The 19,805-nt window shown below is 42.3% G+C and overlaps 1 protein-coding gene across 11 annotated transcripts in view; it reads right to left on the reverse strand.

The window, feature by feature from the left end:
* APC (APC regulator of Wnt signaling pathway) overlaps positions 1-19,805 on the reverse strand; it is a 182,925-nt gene that overhangs the window by 115,520 nt on the left and 47,600 nt on the right. For 9 of the 11 annotated variants that reach the window (XM_075932014.1, XM_075932016.1, XM_075932017.1 and 6 more), the window contains one exon: positions 13,344-13,496. The exons of 1 other annotated variant lie outside the window; for it this stretch is intronic. In XM_075932014.1, the coding sequence (XP_075788129.1) occupies positions 13,344-13,478 (135 nt within the window). In that variant the 5' untranslated portion in view covers positions 13,479-13,496. Of the gene's footprint in view, positions 1-13,343; positions 13,497-15,919; positions 16,073-19,805 lie in introns of those variants that run through there. One more of the 11 variants, XM_075932013.1, reaches the window with a different exon arrangement.

The raw sequence follows: 19,805 nt of genomic DNA on the forward strand, positions 1-19,805 counted from the left end.
GGGGGGGGGGGGGGGGGGGGGGGGGTGGCTGTGCAAATTAAGAGCAGGGAAAGGGAGGACTTATAACACATCAGTTCCTACAAGCATCAATGACTTGAATATGGAACAGATGTATACCAGAGCAATTTATAGGAGGGACGCCCTGTATTCAAGTCCTTAAGTTTGGGTCATGGCCCCAAGAATCGACAATCCTTCTAGTTGAGACTTCTCAATAGGTTCCCCCCTTTTCCCAGAGGGGTGGGGTTAAGGGCTTACTTGCTCCCTGACTGCTGACTAGACAGGCTCTGGTCCATACCCATAGACTGCTAAACCAGGCTCCTCCCTCCTTGCTTGTCAGCCCCAAATTGAACCAGGCTCCTTCCTCTTCTCCTCCCTCCAAGCCTGGTATTGGCTGTAGATAAAGCAGGTTGGGGCTAGCTGGGCCTAAAGGCTTTCTTTAACCCATGTGATACTAGGTCTTCCTTACTCCACTCATCCCTCCACTTACAACCCCCTCCAACTGCATTCCAACCTCCCAGGAGAAGAAGTCAGCATTTACATGGGCCCTCCTAGCTCATTGTTGGACCCAGGAGAAGGATTAGAGGGAGCGGTACCACCACGTGATTCCGCAGCCAGCGGAAGGGGGCATGGTCAGTGATTAGGGTAAAGTGTATGTTCAGGCTGTAATAGCAGAGTGAGTCCCCCACCCACTTCACTGCTAGTGCTTCCTTTTTGATTGCAGAGAAGGCCTTCTCCCTCAGGAACAACTTCCTAATGATGTATAGGATAGGGTGTTCATCACCTCCTACTATCTGGGAAAGAATGGCTCCTAGGTCCATGTCAGAGGCATCAGTTTGTAACAAGAACTCCTTTGCAAAGTTGGGGCTATATAAGACTGACTCTCAACAGAGCTGAGCCTTTAGGGCTTGAAAAGCTATCTCACAAGCCTTGGTCCACTGGATCCTGTTTAGACTCTCATTTTTTAGAAGAATGGGGAGGGGGCCACAATGGAGGAGAACCCAAGGATGGAGCAGTTATAGTAACTGGGTAGCCCCAGAAACTGGCATACTTGTTTTTTGGAAGACAGAGAGGCATACCGCTGGAGGGCTTGGACCTTTCTGGTGATGCATTGGATAGTGCCCTTTCCCAAAGTGTACCTAAAATAGGTGGTTTCTTCCCTCCTGAGGTGGGATTTAGCAGTGTTCGCTGGCAGGCTGTCCTCTGAGTGACTATAGCACAGCAGCCACATGTTGCAGTGTCAGTGACGGCTATAGCTGACCATGTCCTCTAAATAAGTAGCCATATACTGGCCATGGGGGAGAAAAACATGGTCCATTAGCTGCTGAAATGTGGTGACTGAGATGTACAACTCAAAGGCCATGGTTTGGAACTGGAAGAGTGTAAAGGGGGTGGAGAATGCCATCTTCTCCTTGTACTCTGGTGTTATGTGTGGTGGTAGATGGGGGTCTGCCAGTACACTTTAGTTAAGTGCAGAGTGCTGATATACTCTGCCTCTCCAAGATGATCAAGCAGTTTATCCACCCAGGTCATTGGGTACACACTGAATTTTGACATTGCAATCACCTTACGGAAATCAATGCAAAAATGGGTGCTCCCATGAGGCTTGGGCACTAGTACCCTGGGGTTTTCCATTCGCTGAAGGATTCCTCAATTACCCTCAATACCAGCACTGACTGGCATTCCTGTTTTATTGTTTCCCTTAACTTCCGGGGAAGGAGCCAAAGGTTCTCCTGTACCCTAGCTCCTGGATCTGTCTGGATGTGATGGGCCGCCAGATGAGTTTGGCCTGGTTTAATCTAAAAGACTGATGAGAAGGTAGCAATCAGTTGTTGTGCCTCATGTTTCTGTTTAGGAATGCTCTCTTCCACATCACCAGTACATTTTACTATTACCAAATCTAAAGGTTACTCTACTTAAAAAGTAGATTTCCCTTTCTTCATGCCCTGCCAAAGCCTTCCACTGTAAACAAAAATATTTGCTCTACAGTTTTAAGAAAAAAGGGGGGCATCACAAACTGCACATGCACTCAAAAGGGCGATGGTTGCATTAATTTCTCCAGCTTTGGGGCACAGACCTTTTTCATTGAAAGGACTCCACTGCAGGAGGGTAAGTGGGTTTCCACTGCATATACTGCATCCTACATGGGAATTATCTCCAAGAAGTTTCCAAAGAAATGTCTGCTCCCATAGGAGAAAAAAATGCTTTTGGACTCCACTGTAATTTTCCTTATCTATTGGGGTGGATGAGAAGATAGGATCTGTGATGGAGTTTCTTCTAACCCTGGTCTACCACAGCAGGAATATGAATATGGATACAAATATGAATGTGGATACAAATGAGGATATGAATGTGGATACAAATTTTGTATCTAGAACCCTGCAAATTTGCAAATATCCATGGGCATTTTTATCTGCACATGTCCAAACGCAGATATCTGTGGCTCATTTTTGCCAATACAAAATTTCTATCTTCATCTGCATCGGTACCCACACAGGGCTGTGCCAATCACCAATAAGAAGGCCCAATAGTAGAGCTTCAAACACGGGAGGTCTCTCCTCTTCGGGACTGGTCTTCTTGGTAGTCTTCCCTGGGAGAAGGTTCTGCTAGCAATGTATCAAAGGTCTTATTGCTAAGATTAAAGTTTTTTTCATGGGTAGTTTTAGTAATAGCCAGACTCGTTGCATGCAATAAACAAAAATTCACAGAAGCCCACAACCTGTCATTGACTTTTACTAAGAATACCCTGGTGAAAGAGGGAGAGACTAACATTTGGAGCTCCACCTGCTGGCTGCTGTTCCAGCCCCTTGCCACTTCTGTGGCACTGACCCAGGCCCAGGGACTACTCCTGCCACTCCACTGGCCCTGGGGGCTCTTGACTCACCAGGTGATGCTCTGGGATGTGAGCTAACACTACTCCTGTGGCAAACTGAAGCCAAAGATGTCAGTCTATTTAAGTCAAAGAATCCAGGACCTCCGTGACAGAATCAGATAGTTACTTATTGCATTAGGAGAACAGGCAAATAGCCCCCCTTAAAGTCATCCCATTTTCGGTGCAAGCAAAAAGTTTGTCTACCCTAGGAAAACTTTACAAGATTAGATCAGGATTACTTAAAAGATCATAGAGTCCCATCCTATGCGTAACCATTTTTCTTAGGTTAGCGGTAACTTTCATTAAAACTGTCTTGATGTTAAAATTCAAAGACAGCTCAAAGTTAACATGCTGGAATGAATCTCAGTTGTGCTCAGAAATAGAGCAAGAAATGAACTGGATGCATTATCTAAAAGGATATCAAGTTAGTTATTTTGAATTTGTGTTAAGGATTGCACCATAAAACATGTCACTTTCTCAATCACAATGGCAGAATTTTATGTAAAATATAGCTATTATAAGAAATACATATATTTAATGTGGTTTTTATGCATTATGTTAACATTTACTGACTCTCTTCCCTGTGGATTCTTGTAAAATGCATTAAGTATTTCTTATTCTTTTAACACTTGAGAGTTGTATGGCAAGTATATATAATACAATGGACAATAAAATACCCTCTTTCCCATCACTAATTATCAGAACATATGGTATGCTAAATCTCTTCTTGAGGATTTTCAGTTAGATCAAGATGAATGTTAATATTCTGTATTTAATTTTTATTGAAATAAACAACATTAACAAAAGAGCAGAACTACTGATGCCAAATTTTTTTTGCACTCTACTGCTTCCGCTAGCTCCCTTTTAATCAACTATGTTATCATGTGTATATTTTTTCTATTCTTAAGGTATTTATCAGGGATAGTGCTAAAATGAAAAAGTAACCAAAGGTTTTCTGGCTAACCAGAGTTTAATAGATATTTACATAGAAATTCTGCATAACAAACATCACCTACAATTTTTTCAACTTACTTTTTTATTAATTTTGTCAGGCATTTCTGTTCTGATCCAACATATAATGTACTAAAAGAGCTTTGCTCTCTAGTGCTTCTATTTTTAACATAGGAATATAATTTCCATTTACCACTATGAAGAAAGTGAAAAAGCAACTTTTGGATTCACAGCAAAGGAAAATAATGTGCACATATTTTTGGAGACTACTCCAAATCATCACTTTAAATCAGAAGAACAATAGATCACCCTTAAAACATAACCACAATTCTGCATGAGCAGCAATAAAAGATTCATCCTCAAGGTTATGCTCCATAGTAAGAAATGCAGTCACAGTAAATATGGGCCAGATTCTGCTCTTAGTGGAGTTACTCCAGATATACATCAGTAAGGGAAAAATCTAATCTTGTATATTAACTCTTATCAAGGAAATATTCCAAGGGTAAGAAGAGATGGGAGAATTAAACGTATAACCTTCTTATGTACTGAGAAAGAATTCAGCTTGCATTTTTACCTCTGTTTTTAACCCCTACAGAGGACTCATTAGATAGCTGCTCACATGTGGACAGAGGAGAAAGAAAATGGAAACTGAGTTTCTATAAGAGTTATGCAGAATATTACAAGCTGAAAAGTATGGCAAAATCTATTCATACACAGAACATTAAGGCAAGGTGCCACTTCAGATTTCGGTTGGGGGAGGGAAACTTTAATCACAACTCCGGGGGCTATTAAGGCATTAGAGAACTCTAGTTTTCTGACATAATTTAGCAGTTAGCTGTCAGAAGCCCTGTATCTAATTCCTATACAAGAGAAAGACGAATGGTAGACCCACTCAGTTCTAATAATATGCTTGACATCTTGTGGCAAGTCACTTAAGGGACATTGTTAGGTTTAAAATAATAATGTATATTCTAACTTTGTTACTAACCGTGGAAAAAGCGAGCAACCTTGTCAGAATTCCTGAGTTCTATTTCAGCTCTGGGAGAAGAGTGGGTTCTACTGCATTTCAGCAGGGGCAGATACATCTGCATTCTACGTAAGAACATAGAATGTCCATGCTTGGAAAGACCAAAGAACCATCTAGTCCAATATCCTGTCTTTTAACAGTAGCAAATACCAGATATTTCAGAAGGAATGGACGCAACATGCAATCACTGAGCGATTCGTATTGTCATCCATTCCAGGCTGGCAAATAGAGGTCAGGGACATATAGAATGTGTTGTTGGATTTCTGTCCATACTGGCTAATAGCCATTGAAGGACTTATTCTCAATGATCTTATCTAGTTTCCTTTTGAATCCTGTTTCAGTCTTGGCGTTCACAATATCCTCTGGCAAAAAGTCCTAAAGGCTGATTGAAGAAATACCTGCTTTTGTTGGTTTTAAATCTTCTGCCTATTAATTTCATTGAGTTACTCCTACTTCTTGTGTCATTTAAAGGAGTAAATAACACTTCCTTGTTCAATTTTTCCACATCATTCATGATTTCACAGACCTGTCATACTTCCCCCTTAATCATCTCTTTTCCAAACTGAAAAATCCCAGTCTTCTTAATCTTTCCTCATATGGAATGTGTTCAGTATTCCTAATTTCTGTTGCCCTTCTTTGTACCTTTCCAAATCCAATATACAGGCAGTCCCCGAGTTACACGGATCCGACTTATGTCGGATCCGCAGTTACTAACGGGGATTTTCTTGCCCCGGAGGACTGGAGCGGCGGGACGCCTGGTCCCGCCGCCCGCCTCCTCCAGGGTGAGAAAAGCTGCTCCCCGTCTCCCTGGTCTGCTGGAGGAGCCAGCAGACCAGGGAGACGGGGAACAAAGCGGCGGAGGACCCAGGCCGGACCCGCGACACTTCCAGCTGATCTGGAAGCGCCGCGGGTCTGGCCCCGGGTCTTCCGCCGCTTTGCTCAGCGTCTCCCTGGTGGGCAGACGAGGGAGACGCTGAGCAAAGCCGCAGAGGACCCGGGCCGGACCGCGGCGCTGATCTGGAAGCGCCGCGGTCCGGCCCGGGTCCTCCGCCGCTTTGCTCCGCGGCTCCCTGGTCTGCTGGGGGGGGGGGGGGGGAGACGAGCTGCTCTGCCCCAGGCGTCCCCAAGTCAGCCGCTGCTGAAACTGACCAGCGGCTGACTACAGGAAGCCTGAGGCAGAGTTGCTCTGCCCCGGGCTTCCTGGAATCAGCTGCTGGTCAGTTTCAGCAGCAGCTGACTTGGGGACGCCTGGGGTTCTTAAGCTGAATCTGTATGTAAGTCGGAACTGGTGTCCAGATTCAGCCACTGTTGAAACTGATCAGTTTCAGCAGCGGCTGAATCTGGATGCCAGTTCCGACTTACATACAGATTCAACTTAAGAACAAACCTACAGTCCCTATCTTGTACGTAACCCGGGGACTGCCTGTATCTTTTTGAGATGGGGGGGAGGGGTGAGATCAATCATGAACACAGTATTTGATATATAGGCATGTCATTGATTTACATGAGATTTATTTGTATAGGAGACAATGATATTTTCTGTCTTATCTATCCCTTTCTTAGTGAATTCCAGTATTCTGTTAGAGGTTTTTTAATTGTGTTAATAATTAGTCATGGAGCAGATATTTTCAGACTACTATCCACAATGACACCAATATCTCTTTACTGATGGGTTCAGCAGTTTTAAACCCCATCATTTTATGAGTGCCAGCAATCTGGTTCCATTTTGGTTTAGGCAGAGCCCATCATTCTTCTATAAGCTCCCTCTTGCCCAAAAGTTTCCCCAGTTCCTCGTAATCAAAACCTTTCCTGCCTACACTATCATCTCATTCTTTATCAGAGGCAGCAGCATAGGGTGACAGACAGCTGGTCCATGAGGGGAGCTGGGTTTTAATACAGAGGCAGCAGCGCAGAGTGACAGAGGGCTCTCCAGGAGTGGGGCTGGAGTGCACTGCCTGCTGGCCCCACCCCAAGGGACTATAGAATAGTCGACTGATAAGAAATCATAAGGTCTCTCGACTATTCAATTAACCGATACTTAATATCCTTAGATGTTAGTCAAGTAAATGACTACTTGTGAAGCCTGGGCTTATCGGTTAATCCTGTTGACTACACGCACTCCCCCCTTGCTGACTCTGTATCAGGCTCTTTAAGCAGGCTCCCCACAATCATTGGATCTACCTGCCCCCTCCCCATGCTGCTGCCTGCTTCTGATGGAGGGGAGTAAAGATGGGGGGGCAGGCTGGAGCCGACATGCATGAGGAACTGGCTTTCAAGCCAGGTCCCCCACGTGTATTGACTCCCATGGACCCGCCTGCCCCCTACAGAGGCAGCGGGAAAGGGAGGGGGGGAAGAGGAGGCAGGATCTGGTAATGGGAGCTTAAAAGTCAGTTCCCACAAGCATCAGCTCTGCAGTGCTACCTGCTCTCCCCCCGCACTGCTGCTTCCGATATCAGAGGCAGCAGCATGGGATAGGGGGTAGGGGAAGCTGCCACGAAGCAACCCCTGTCAGCAGGGTGGTCTGAGCTCCCTGCAGACAGACACACTCCACATCCCATGGAGCAGCCTTTATCCGTGGCAAACCTGGGGTAGAGGCTGCTTTGCAGCAGCAGCCCCTGTCCATGGAGTGTCCAAGCTCTCCATGGACAGAGGCTGTTCAACATCCTGCAGAACACTCTGTCAGTAGGGAGCTTGAACCCCACAAAGACAGGGGATGTTGCTAGCCCCCACTGCTGCCTCTATATCAGGGGCGGCAGCACAAGACAGCAAGTATCCGGTTCGCAAGGGCAGCTGGTTTTTAAGCTTGCTCCCCACGCAGACCAGGTCCCAACTTACACCCCACACCGCTGCCTCTCTAATAGAGAGACAGCAGCGCGGGATAGCAGAGGTCCGCTGGGAGTGGAGCCAGAGGGCAGTGGCTGACTGTACCCCCCACCCCCCGGGACTATTTAATAGTGGTGTAATTGCTAACATTTCAATTACACAGTATCTAACATCCCTAATTCAAAATATGAGCTGAGTAAACAAGTGAATATATAACGGATATCTGCAGGTTTGCAGGGCTCTAAATGTAAGCCATGTGTTGATCCTTGCATAACAGCATATTTGCTCATTTATAGAACAATCTACCTTCTTGCTCTGTTGCATCTCAGCTGACACACAGTTAATGGTAGTACACTATAACTCATTTAAGGAAGGGTTTGTATTGTTTTAAGAGCTGTTAATCCCTGAAATGTCACTAAAGTTTGAAAATCAAGTTGGGCATGATTTTCTTGACAATTTGTACCATTCTTTATGAATACTGCACATCCAGCCTCATTTACATTGTAACACTATATAGAAACATTTACTCTTTCTGCCTTTATATCTAGCTTTAAACGAAGAATAGTCAAACACATCTCTATATTTTACTGTGAGCTACATTGTGATAGTGCACTTCCATATTCTTTAAGGAAATATACTTCTGAATATGAATGTGCCTAACTCAAATATGCTTTATGAAAATGTTGCATGTAACCTGTCATTGAAAAGCTTGTAATCTGCTGAATTTGTATACTCTATTTGTATGCATATATCATTCCTGTATTTGAAGTTAGACATATGATGTATAAACCTGTTTATGTAGCTAGATATGCTAATGAAGGCCCTTTAGCAGTACTCAAGGAACTTAGTGGCCTGGTACTCAATACAGTGGTCTATGAATAATAGTCTTGTTCTTCCTGTAAGCCTGGACTAGGTTGGTCCTGCCAAGACATGTAGCCAGGTCACCTGATGCTGGAATCCATTTTGGATGTGGTATTTTTCCAAGGGGGAGTGAAAAGGTTGAAACTGAACACAAAGTATTCCCACCATAGGCCAAACCTATTTATAGGCAGAAAGCCACATAACAGGTGCAGTAGCCAGACACCAGGATCTCCCCCTGCTTACCATCCAGATGACTGCTATAAGCATCTAAGACTGGAGAGTGGGAAGGATCATGTCAAAGCTAGGAGTCTTCCTCGCTTATAAGAAGAGATCATTAAAACTACCGATAGGGTAAGAAATTGTATGTATCAAGTTTCTTAGGATTATTAAACTTAGCTGGTATATTTTGTTTTAGTTTGCTTAGTAGCTGATTTTGATCTGCTTGTTATCACTTTCAACCACTTACATTCTACTTTTTATTTTTAAGATGATAATGTTTGTTTATTATTAAACTTAATGTAAATAATTGCTACGGGGGAGGGAGGGGAAGGAGTGATGACAACAGCTATGGATCTCTCTCTCTAATTGATAAAGAGGGTAAACAACTTATGCGCTTGCTTTGTATAAAACTTTTATGCACAACAACGGGGATTTATCTGGGGTTCTGGTGTGACAGTTTTCCCAGAGCCGAGCCGCTCTCAGTATCTGTGTTGCTCTGCTGTGGGCTGTCACAACACTGTGCCATCTCTGAGGGAGACCAGAGGTGCTGGCTCAGCAGGACAGTGTGATGGGGTACCCCAGATGATAGGTAGGCAGGCTCAGTGATAAAATCAGCCCATCAAGTGACAGTTAAGGGAATCTCTGTAACTGACCATGCAATACAGGCAGTCCCCAGGTTACGTACAAGATAGGGACTGTAGGTTTGTTCTTAAGTTGAATCTGTATGTAAGTCGGAACTGGCGTCAGCCGCTGCTGAAACTGATCAGTTTCAACCACGGCTGAATCTGGATGCCAGTTCTGACTTACATACAGATTCAACTTAAGAAACCCAGGCGTCCCCAAGTCAGCTGCTGCTGAAACTGATCAGCGGCTGATTCCAGGAAGCCTGGGGCAGAGCAAAGCGGCTTTGCTGGACCCCCCCAGCAGACCAGGGAGACCGGGAGAAGCTTTTCTCGCCCCGGAGGAAACGGGTGGCGACCCGCCGCCCGTGAGCTCCGGGACGAGAAAAGCCCCGTTCGTAAGTGCGGATCCGACGTAAGTCGGATCCGCGTAAGTCGGGGACTGCCTGTACATGCATTTACAACAAATATATCTAAAATTAGCTGATTATAAACTCTTAATTCTAATATTAAACCTTGCATTTCTTAAACTGTCAAAGTATTAAGACATCTGCATCAATTTTTCTCTCAGCTATCAATTACATAAATTAACAATTTCTTAAAAATATTAACTTTTGAAAAGGCTCATAAACATGTGATAAATATCTTTCCCCTGCATCTGCTAATATTAAAAGTTTATGTACAAAACTTTTGATCCCAGTGATAAATTTAATAAAGATTTTAACAATCAAGATAATAATCACAATCAGTTTTTAACTATTCTAATATGGGTCAGATAGAGGGTGTAAGACAATGACCGTTTCTGTAAAAATTCCATATACCAAGTAGATCTCAACAATTTTTCCCTTTGGTATTTTTTCCTCTTTTGGGTTTTATTTGGTGTTGGGTCTGCTAAAGCTCAATATCAACTCATGAACAATAGTAGTGTATGTCCCAAAGTAGAGATTAATCTTTCAAAGACAGACTATTTGGAGTTTCACTTGTTCATATGGTGTTTACAGGACTTTCATCTATTCCATTCCTGTCTCTCATTCTGCTACTTATTTTTCTTCATAAACATCTCATCCATTGTTCATCGTGGCATTTGTGCTATACAAACACTGACTTTAGCTGTGAAGGAAAGTAGCTTCTTATAAGTGAACAAAAGCCATCGTCCTATAGTTACTACTGAAAGAAAAAAGTAAGAAAAAAATGTACGTACAGTGAAACCTTTGTTATCCGGCACTCTTTTAACCAGAAAGCTTTGTTAACCGGAATTTCCCCCAAGCCACAATACTGTCACATCTTCAGGCACACAGGCCTGGCTTGGTTTATCATGATTGGCTTAACAATTTTTTATTTAATTAGTACTAATCATCTTTAACTCAAAATAGAAATGTGAGACCAACTGCCTCACACTACAAAACTACCAATATTAAAAACTTGAGTTTTACTATTATTGTCCGTTGGTTTTTCCTAGGTTGATGGGACTCTCAGATAACCGGAATATTTAGATAACCGGAATGCCCTAATCCCTGAGCGTGCCAGATAACACAGGTTTTACTGTATATCTATGGTGCATGTAGCCCATGCTTACTCCAAGTTTGTGAATCCCAAAGCCATTCCTGCTCCCAGGTTTACTGCATAAGAGCAACCAAATACTACCAATAAGCCTTTAAGATAAATCAAAGCAAGGCTTCGAAACTTTCAAGTCACATATAAGCTGGAGCCAAGATGAAAAATAAAGATGGAGAAGACAGAACACAAGATGAGGTCCAAGGTAACACTAGTGAGAAACGTGGTAAATCTGAAACATTTTCTCACCTCTACATGTTCTTTTCCCCCTATTTCATTCCAGACTCTTAAGGAAAGTAGATACCAGCTACTTCCTAGTCCTCATTCCTGACCATAGTAAAAGAAGCAGGCGATGGTACATCTGAGGAAGTGGGTTGTGTCCACAAAAGCTCATGATATCATCTATATTTTTTGTTAGTCTCTAAGGCGCTGCAAGACTGTTTGATGTGTTTTAAGTGTTTCCAGTTACAGACTTACACAGCTACCCCTCTGAAAATCTTGTGATATTGTCCTTGATATTTTAATATAGTTTTCCTGATGCATATTAATTAAAAACATGAAATGAAATGTAGGGTCAAGCAGCTGGTATAGAAGACTGTACCTTCATCCCAAACTGAGGCAACAGAAATATTTTTATAATATACTGTAAAAGGGCAATGCAAGGATCAATAATATCTGTATTGGCAAAAATGCAATTCTTTGAAGAGCTATCATATTTGATGGCAGTTATTTAGAACAGAACAGGAAAAAATAGCCTTGCTCTAATGATGCTGTAGTTTACAAGCTAAGCACTGGAAGGGCAGCATTCAATAAAAAGTACCTTTTTAAAAATATTACTGAAAAAAATAAGTACCAAATTTTGCATAGCTATATAATTAAACAAAATATTACCTAACAAACGAAGATGCCATCTTAGCTGTGATCAACTGAGATCGTAGGCAAGCCAATATTATTCAGCATTGTAGTGCCTGAGAGAGGCTGGAGACTTCCTAGTGTCCCCTTCTTCCCACTCCCTATTCACCTGTCTCCTCCCAACCTTCGCTTCCCATCTATCTCCATGTATACGCCTGTCCTTATTTATACCCCTCCTCATTAACCCCCCTCACTACACTCTAATGCCCCCTCTCTATTTCCACCTACTCTTCCCTAACGGTATACATATTTTCTTTTCAAAAATAGTTTCAGTGCTTTCTGAATAGTCACTTGTACTCACATTACATTTCCCCAAAATAAAAATGCTCCTTTGAAAGAGGCAGATTGGAGCAACATGCCATTATTATTATTATTATTATTATTTCAAATTTCTGCTCTGGGTTGGATTTCAAATGACAATGATTATGGGGAATGCAGATGCATTGGATAGAACATTTCCTGAGACACACATAGGCCCTGTGATTCTTAGGGGCCTTACAACACTGAGCTTTCCAGCTCTCTGAATATGTGTAATATAATCCATTAGGTCCTCAAGCTTTGCTTGCCAGAATGCTTAGCTGGAGAAGCAAACTGTTTTGCTAATAATTTAATTTGATTAACCCAAACAGGTTAATAGATGTTATGCATTTATTATAGTAATGAGAGATGTGAATGGTTCACCGATTATGGTTTACCAGCAGGGGGTAGAGCAGTCCCCATGCCTGCTGCGGGCAGGAGGCTGCTCTAGCTCTCTGGGCCTGCTATGGATGAGGTGGAGGGGGCACTCCAGACCAGCCAAAGCAGTCCCTGCCTGCCCTAGTTTAATCAGTTAACTAATTAAAGGGAATTTTACATCCCTAAGAGTAATCCTCCATCACTGTGAGAATCTGGTACAATTTCAGCCCTTACATCTTCATATCTTTCTGTGTACAAAAATTGGTTACCAGAGTAAGTGAACTTTAAGTAAAGCTGTTTTTTTCCTAGCAGCTGAATCTCAGGAACCTTTTGTTCAAATGGCCACAAATTTAGTTCACTGACCCAAACTATGTGCTCTTCTGAGGCACACAATTTCAGGACAATCCAATTACCCCTACAGATTTTAGACACTTTGAACAATAGCACTATAAACAGAAATCTGGTCTTAACCTTAACTATATTTATCAAACTATGTCATCAGACTAGACTTCCTGCTAGGAAATACAGTCAGGAAAAAAGGCAATAATCATTAACACACACCAGAACATGAGAAAATAGCAAAAACAGGAAGATGGCTCTAAAAACAGTTTGTAAATTTCTTTTATTTTCTTAATGAAAGCTTTCTGGAAAGTAATTCGACTTGATAAATACACTTATTTACAGACATTGAATGATGATTTTTGTTGGAATCTAAAAGCACATAAGACTCCTAAGCATCTAATAAACCCTGAAGTGCTCATACAGAAATATTCCAACACAAAAGGTTACATCGAAGCCTCCATGTATATTGGAACACACACTCTTTTGATACCTTCATATTAGATGCCTCTGTTTCCAGTTTTGTAAGATGATTTGAGTTGTCCTCTAGTTCTTGTCGAAGGTTTGAGTTCTCCATCTTTAGCGCCTCAACTTGCTTTAACAACTGATCATATGAAGCTGCAGCCATCCTGGGCTACCCCTGAACCTAAAAAATATAACACAATATTTTTCATCCAAGTGTTTCAAAAAAAATCAGTGTGAATTTTGAGGCAATGCTACCTCTCTTCTTCCTCAGTTCTCATGTTTTCCATTACAGTCACTATGACAAATTCAAGGAAGAAAGACTTAAAAGTTGTTGGAAGCTTTATTTTTGCTAAACTTTATATATATATATAATTGATTAGATTTCAGCTAGGAAACATTTATTTAGATACATGATGCAATATCCATCGCCATGGCTGCTGTACAAGAAGTTAAACACAAACATGGAAGAGACACGAAGTAGGGGAAAATTCTGTTTCATCTAAAAAGCTTTGTCTGCTATGCAATGCAGCTTTTAGCCTCAGTGCTGTGTTGCTAAAGTCAGTGTAAATGCTGTTTGTCAGCACTTTTGCCAACAAAAAACTTCCACCTCCCATGAGTGATGTTTGCTTTGTTGGCAGGAGAGCACTCCTATGGACAAAGCACTGTTTACAATAGCCCTTGACATTGCAAAGCTTTTGTTGTTGGGGGGCGGAGAGGATTGATTTTTTAAGCACCTGTGAATGAGAAAAGCTTTGCAGCTCAATTGCCAGTATAGAACAAAGCCTTAGTTTTGTGAGGATAAAAAAATAGCCTAAGTGGAAAGAAAAACACTCTAGGTCAGTGGTTCTCAAAGTGTAGTCCATGGACCACTAGTAGTCCACCGCTTGTGCTCAGCCCACCTCCATCCTCCCGCACAGCAGGGAGCCTGCGCTGCAGTTTCAGCCATGCAGTTGCCACACAACCACAGGGCTGGAGCATCAGATCCGGCTTCCCACTTGGAGGGTGCAGGCTGTGAAAAAAAGCCCCAACCTTCCCCACCAGATTGGCTCCCAGAAAGAGAGAGAGATAGCAGCTCCACATGCTGCTGCTTCCCCCCTCCCCACACAGCTGGGGGAATGGCAGTACAGTGCCCTGCTGTCTGGAATAGTAATAGAAATGTAGCCGTGTTAGTCTGGTGTAGCTGAAGCAAAATACAGGACTATGTAGCACTTTAAAGACTAACAAGATGGTTTATTAGATGATGAGCTTTCTTGGGCCAGACCCACTTCCTCAGATCAAGTAGTGGAAGAAAATAATCTCAACCACATATACCAAAGGATACAATTAAAAAAAATGAACACATATGAAAACGACAAATGAAATTTTTTTAAGTTGTATCCTTTGGTATATATGGTTGTGATTATTTTCTTCCACTATTTGATCTGAGGAAGTGGATCTGCCCCACGAAAGCTCATCATCTAATAAACCATCTTGTTAGTCTTTAAAGTGCTACATAGTCCTGTATTTTGCTTCTGCTGTCTGGAGACTTTGCCTGCCATTCCCATTGGCCGAACAATGGGAACAGCAGGAGCTCATGCTTGGGAGTGCAAAGCCAGGTAAGAACCCCCTCTCATGCCCAGACCCTGCACCACAACCCCACCCCCCCAAAGCCCCATATTCTCAGCTTACTCCTGCACCCACCCCATGGTCAGACACCCTACTCCCTGCCTGTTCCTGCACCCTACCTCCCACAGAGACCTCGCACCCTCACCCCCTCTTGCACGCAACCTTCCACCCAGATCCTGCACCCGCACCCTATCCCACTCACTGGCAGCCCTGTCCTACACACTCAACTCCTCATTTTTGTCCCCACCCCAGAGCGTAAGGTGGTACACAAAATCCACTAACTCTAGAACCCAAGAAAAGTAAATTTGGACTATGGGAAGTGCTGAACCTCAGTCCTCCTGTCCTTTCCCCTCGCCCCATGAGGCTGGAGCACCAGAGGAGTTAGCTGTCTCAGTTGGGGACATCAGTGAGGGTTGGGAGGATTGGGGGGAGTTTTTTTGCTTCTCATTTGTGTGGTCTCCAACTGACTTTTCCATGGGCCACTGGTTAATTTAAAACTTGTCCTTCTACTTTTCTCTCAGATTTACTTAACTAAGCCAGCAATCCTCAGAGCTGAACTTAAAAAATGACTTGTGCTGTCCAAGTTTAACTGCCTCAAATTACTACTGTTAACCAGAAAGCCAATAAAAATATTCAAGTGGATTCTCAAAACACTGAAGATTCACTGAAAGCTAAGTGTGTTGTGGAAGTAGAGTTTTCATTTAGGTGGGAAAGCATTTGATAAGTCTCAAGATTGTTTTGATCTTTTGGAACAAACATTCCAATTTTTCCATTTTAAAATGACTTCATTTAGAAATTTATTTTATATTATTTTTAATTAAAGTAAAAAACAGAACAAATAATTATGATAGACATGAAGTCACCTTATACATATTTTCTTTCATTGTTTCAGGCTTCAGCTATTGCATTGTTCTCTGTCCTATGGTTCTGGTTACCAATACTCTATTCCCTGATTGCAAGATGGCCTGTACATCAAAACTCCAGCTGCCTAGCACCTACCTCCAGTGCATAATATAAGGAGCAAGTAGAAATCCAATTAATTCCTTTTGTGAGGAAAGCTGGAGACCAACAGGTGGTTACAGCCTGGTTCTAGAACGGTAGGCCAACAATTCAGGGTCTAAGTAACACCACATTCCCCGGTGAATTCTGTAGCACCTTGGAAAAAATTCTGAATTCTGTAGCACCTTGGAAAAAATGCCAAATTTCTCAGTCACAGAGGTAAACCACGACTTGAGGCTGGCTGCAAATTCAGGCAGGTAATACACTGGTTCATATTTTGAAGAATGCCTCCACAACCCCTGTAAGGTACCAAGACCAGACTTTAGACAAGTTATAAAGCTCTATTACCAAGTATAAATTCATAGAATACTAGGACTGGAAGGGACCTCGAGAGGTCATCGAGTCCAGTCCCCAGCCCCCATGGCAGGACCAAATACTGTCTAGACCATCCCTGATAGACATTTATCTAACCTACTCTTAAATATCTCCAGAGATGGAGATTCCACAACCTCCCTGGGCAATTTATTCTAGTGTCTGACTACCCTGACAGTTAGGAACTTTTTCCTAATGTCTAACCTAAACCTCCCTTGCTGCAGTTTAAGCCTATTGCTTCTTGTTCTATCCTCAGAAGCCAAGATGAACAAGTTTTCTCCCTCCTCCTTATGACACCCTTTTAGATACCTGAAAACTGCTATCATGTCCCCCCTCAATCTTCTCTTTTCCAAACTAAACAAACCCAATTCTTTTAGCCTTCCTTCATAGATCATGTTCTCTAGACCTTTAATCATTCTTGTTGCTCTTCTCTGGACCCTCTCCAATTTCTCCACATCTTGCTTGAAATGCGGTGCCCAGAACTAGACACAATACTCCAACTGAGGCCTAACTAGCGCAGAGTAGAGCGGAAGAATGACTTCTCGTGTCTTGCTCACAACACACCTGTTAATGCATCCCAGAATCATGTTTGCTTTTTTTGCAACAGCATCACGCTGCTGACTCGTATTCAGCCTATGGTCCACTATAACCCCTAGATCCCTTTCTGCCATACTCCTTCCTAGACAGTCACTTCCCATTCTGTAGGTGTGAAACTGATTGTTCCCTCCTAAGTGGAGCACTTTGCATTTGTCTTTATTAAACTTCATCCTGTTTACCTCAGATCATTTCTCTAATTTGTCTAGATTATTTTGAATTATAACCCTATCCTTCAGATTAGTCACAACCCCTCCCAGCTTGGTATCATCTGCAAACTTCAAAAGCGTACTTTCTATGCCAATATCTAAATCGTTGATGAAGATATTGAACAGAGCCAGTCCCAAAACAAACCCCTGCGGAACCCCACTTGTTATACCTTTCCAGCAGGATTGTGAACCATTGATAACTACTCTCTGAGTACAGTTATCCAGCCAGTTATGCACCTACCTTATAGTAGCCCCATCTAAGTTGTATTTGCAAGACGGGATCAAACGCCTTGCTAAAGTCTAGATATACCACATCCACCCCTTCTCCCTTAGCCACAAGACTCGTTATCTTATCAAAGAAAGCTATCAGATTGGTTTGACAGGATTTGTTCTTTACAAATCCATGCTGGCTGTTCCCTGTCACCTTGCCACCTTCCAAGTGTTTACAGATGATTTCCTTAATTATTTGCTCCATTATCTTCCCTGGCACAGAAGTTAAACTAACTGGTCTATAGTTTCCTGGGTTGTTCTTATTTTCCTTTTTATAAATGGGCACTATATTTGCCTTTTTCCAGTCTTCTGGAATCTCTCCTGTCTCCCATGATTTTCCAAAGATGATAGCTAGAGGCTCCAATACCTCCTCTATCAGCTCCTTGAGCATTCTAGGATGCATTTAATCAGGCCCTGGTGACTTACAGGCATCTCACTTGTCTAGCTGATTTTTAACTTGTTATTTTTTTTTAAATCTTCTAAACCTACCCCCTTCCCACTAGCATTCACTATGGTAGGCTTTCCCTCAGACTTCTCGGTGAAGACCAAAACAAAGAAGTCATTAAGCAGCTCTGCCATTTCCAAGTTTCCTGTTACTGTTTCTCCCTCCTCACTGACCAGTGGGCCTACCCTGTCCTTTAACTTCTTCCTCTTGCTTCTAATGTATTTATAAAAAGCCTTCCTGTTTCCCTTTATTCCCGTAGCTAGTTTGAGCTCATTTTGTGCCTTTGCCTTTCTCCTCTTGCCCCTGCATTCCTGTGTTGTTTGCCTATATTCATCCTTTGTAATCTCTCCTACTTTCCATTTTTTATATGACTCCTTTTTTTATTTTTGGATCATGAAAGATCTCGTGGTCAAGCCAAGGCGGTCTTTTGCCATATCTTCTATCTTTCCGACACAGCGGAATAGCTTGCTTATGGGCCCTCTATAATGTCCCTTTGAAAAACTGCCAACTCTCCTCAGCTGTTTTTCCCCTCAGTCTTGATTTCCATGTGACCTTACCTATCAGCTCTCTGAGCTTACCAAAATCCGCTTTTCTGAAATCCATTTTCTCTATTTTGCTGTTCTCCCTTCTACCCTTCCTTAGGATTGTGAACACTATGATTTCATGATCACTTTCACCCAAGGAGCTAGCTGTTCTTACTGTTAAGTAGTAGTCTTGCAGCTGGACTCTCTAAATAGAAACAGAAACAGAAGTTTGGTTCACAGCCCTAATTTTATAAGAAAGAATCCAAAAGCTGTATGAAGGAAGAAGTTATGTCGTTTTCTGCTCCCTGAAGTACTTCAAAAAAGCAAAATCAATTTAACTGAATGTTGCCTCTCTCTATATTGACTATGTCAATATTCATCTGTTTCTCTAAGCTACCTGAACCGAGGAACACATTTTCATTACAAATTAACTTTTCTTTCAGTTACAGAAACCATTTTGTTAAAAAGCAACATAAATAATGAATCTTCACATAGAAATGCAAACAAACAATGTAAGGTTACAGCATTTCAGGCAAAAACATCTGTTTTGGCTTTAATTCTTATAATTCAAAACACTGTACAATGAGCATGAATATTAAATAAACAGGGCCCTACCAAATTCATGGCCATGAAAAACACAACATGGACCATGAAATCTGCTTTCCCCTCCCATGAAATCTGATCTTGGGTGTGCTTTTACCCTGTACCAGTGTTTCTTAAACTGTGTTGCGTGGCACACAGTTAAAGGTGTACTATGGAGAATATAATTAAAAATGGCCACCCTTAAAGGGGCAGGCGACCTTTTTTTGGGTTCAATAACTTCCCCCAGCCCTTCTCCCCCCCCCCCATAAAAAAATTGTTTGGTGTTTCTCGGTTTAAGAAACATTGCCCTACACACTATACAATTTCTATCAATTTTATGAGGGAGAAGAGTATTTCTAAAAAATGTCAAGTTTATTTTAGGGGGGAGTTGCAATATTGTCACCTTTACTTGTGAGCTGCCTTTATAGTGCAGTAGCCAGAGAGTGGCAGCTGTTAGCCAGGCACTCAGTTGTGTAGGTAGCACCCCACCAGCAGCAGCTCTCCCTTCAGAGTTGGGCTTCTGGTCAGCAGTTGCTGCTCTCCAGCTCCCTCTGCTCTGAAGGCAGCACTGCTGCCATCAGCACTGCAGAAGTAAGGGCAGCAGCACTGCAAACCCTCTCCCAATAAGCTTGCAAGCCGCCTCCCAACTCCTTTTTGGGTCAGGTTCCCTGTAATTACATGACTGTGAAATTTTAAACTTAAATAGCCAAAATCACAAAATTTACGATTTTTAAAAATCCCATGACTGTGACATTGACCAAAATGGACTGTGAATTTGGTAGGGCCCTATAAGTAAATCTTAGATTTAAAATCAAAAGTGTTAACTAGGATGCATAAACTACATATTAATCCTATGTGAACAGCAAATGTATGCTTTTACAGCATAAAAG

The sequence above is a fragment of the Pelodiscus sinensis genome, chromosome 6 (assembly GCF_049634645.1).
Source record: "Pelodiscus sinensis isolate JC-2024 chromosome 6, ASM4963464v1, whole genome shotgun sequence".
In the NCBI taxonomy this organism is placed as follows: domain Eukaryota; kingdom Metazoa; phylum Chordata; order Testudines; family Trionychidae; genus Pelodiscus; species Pelodiscus sinensis.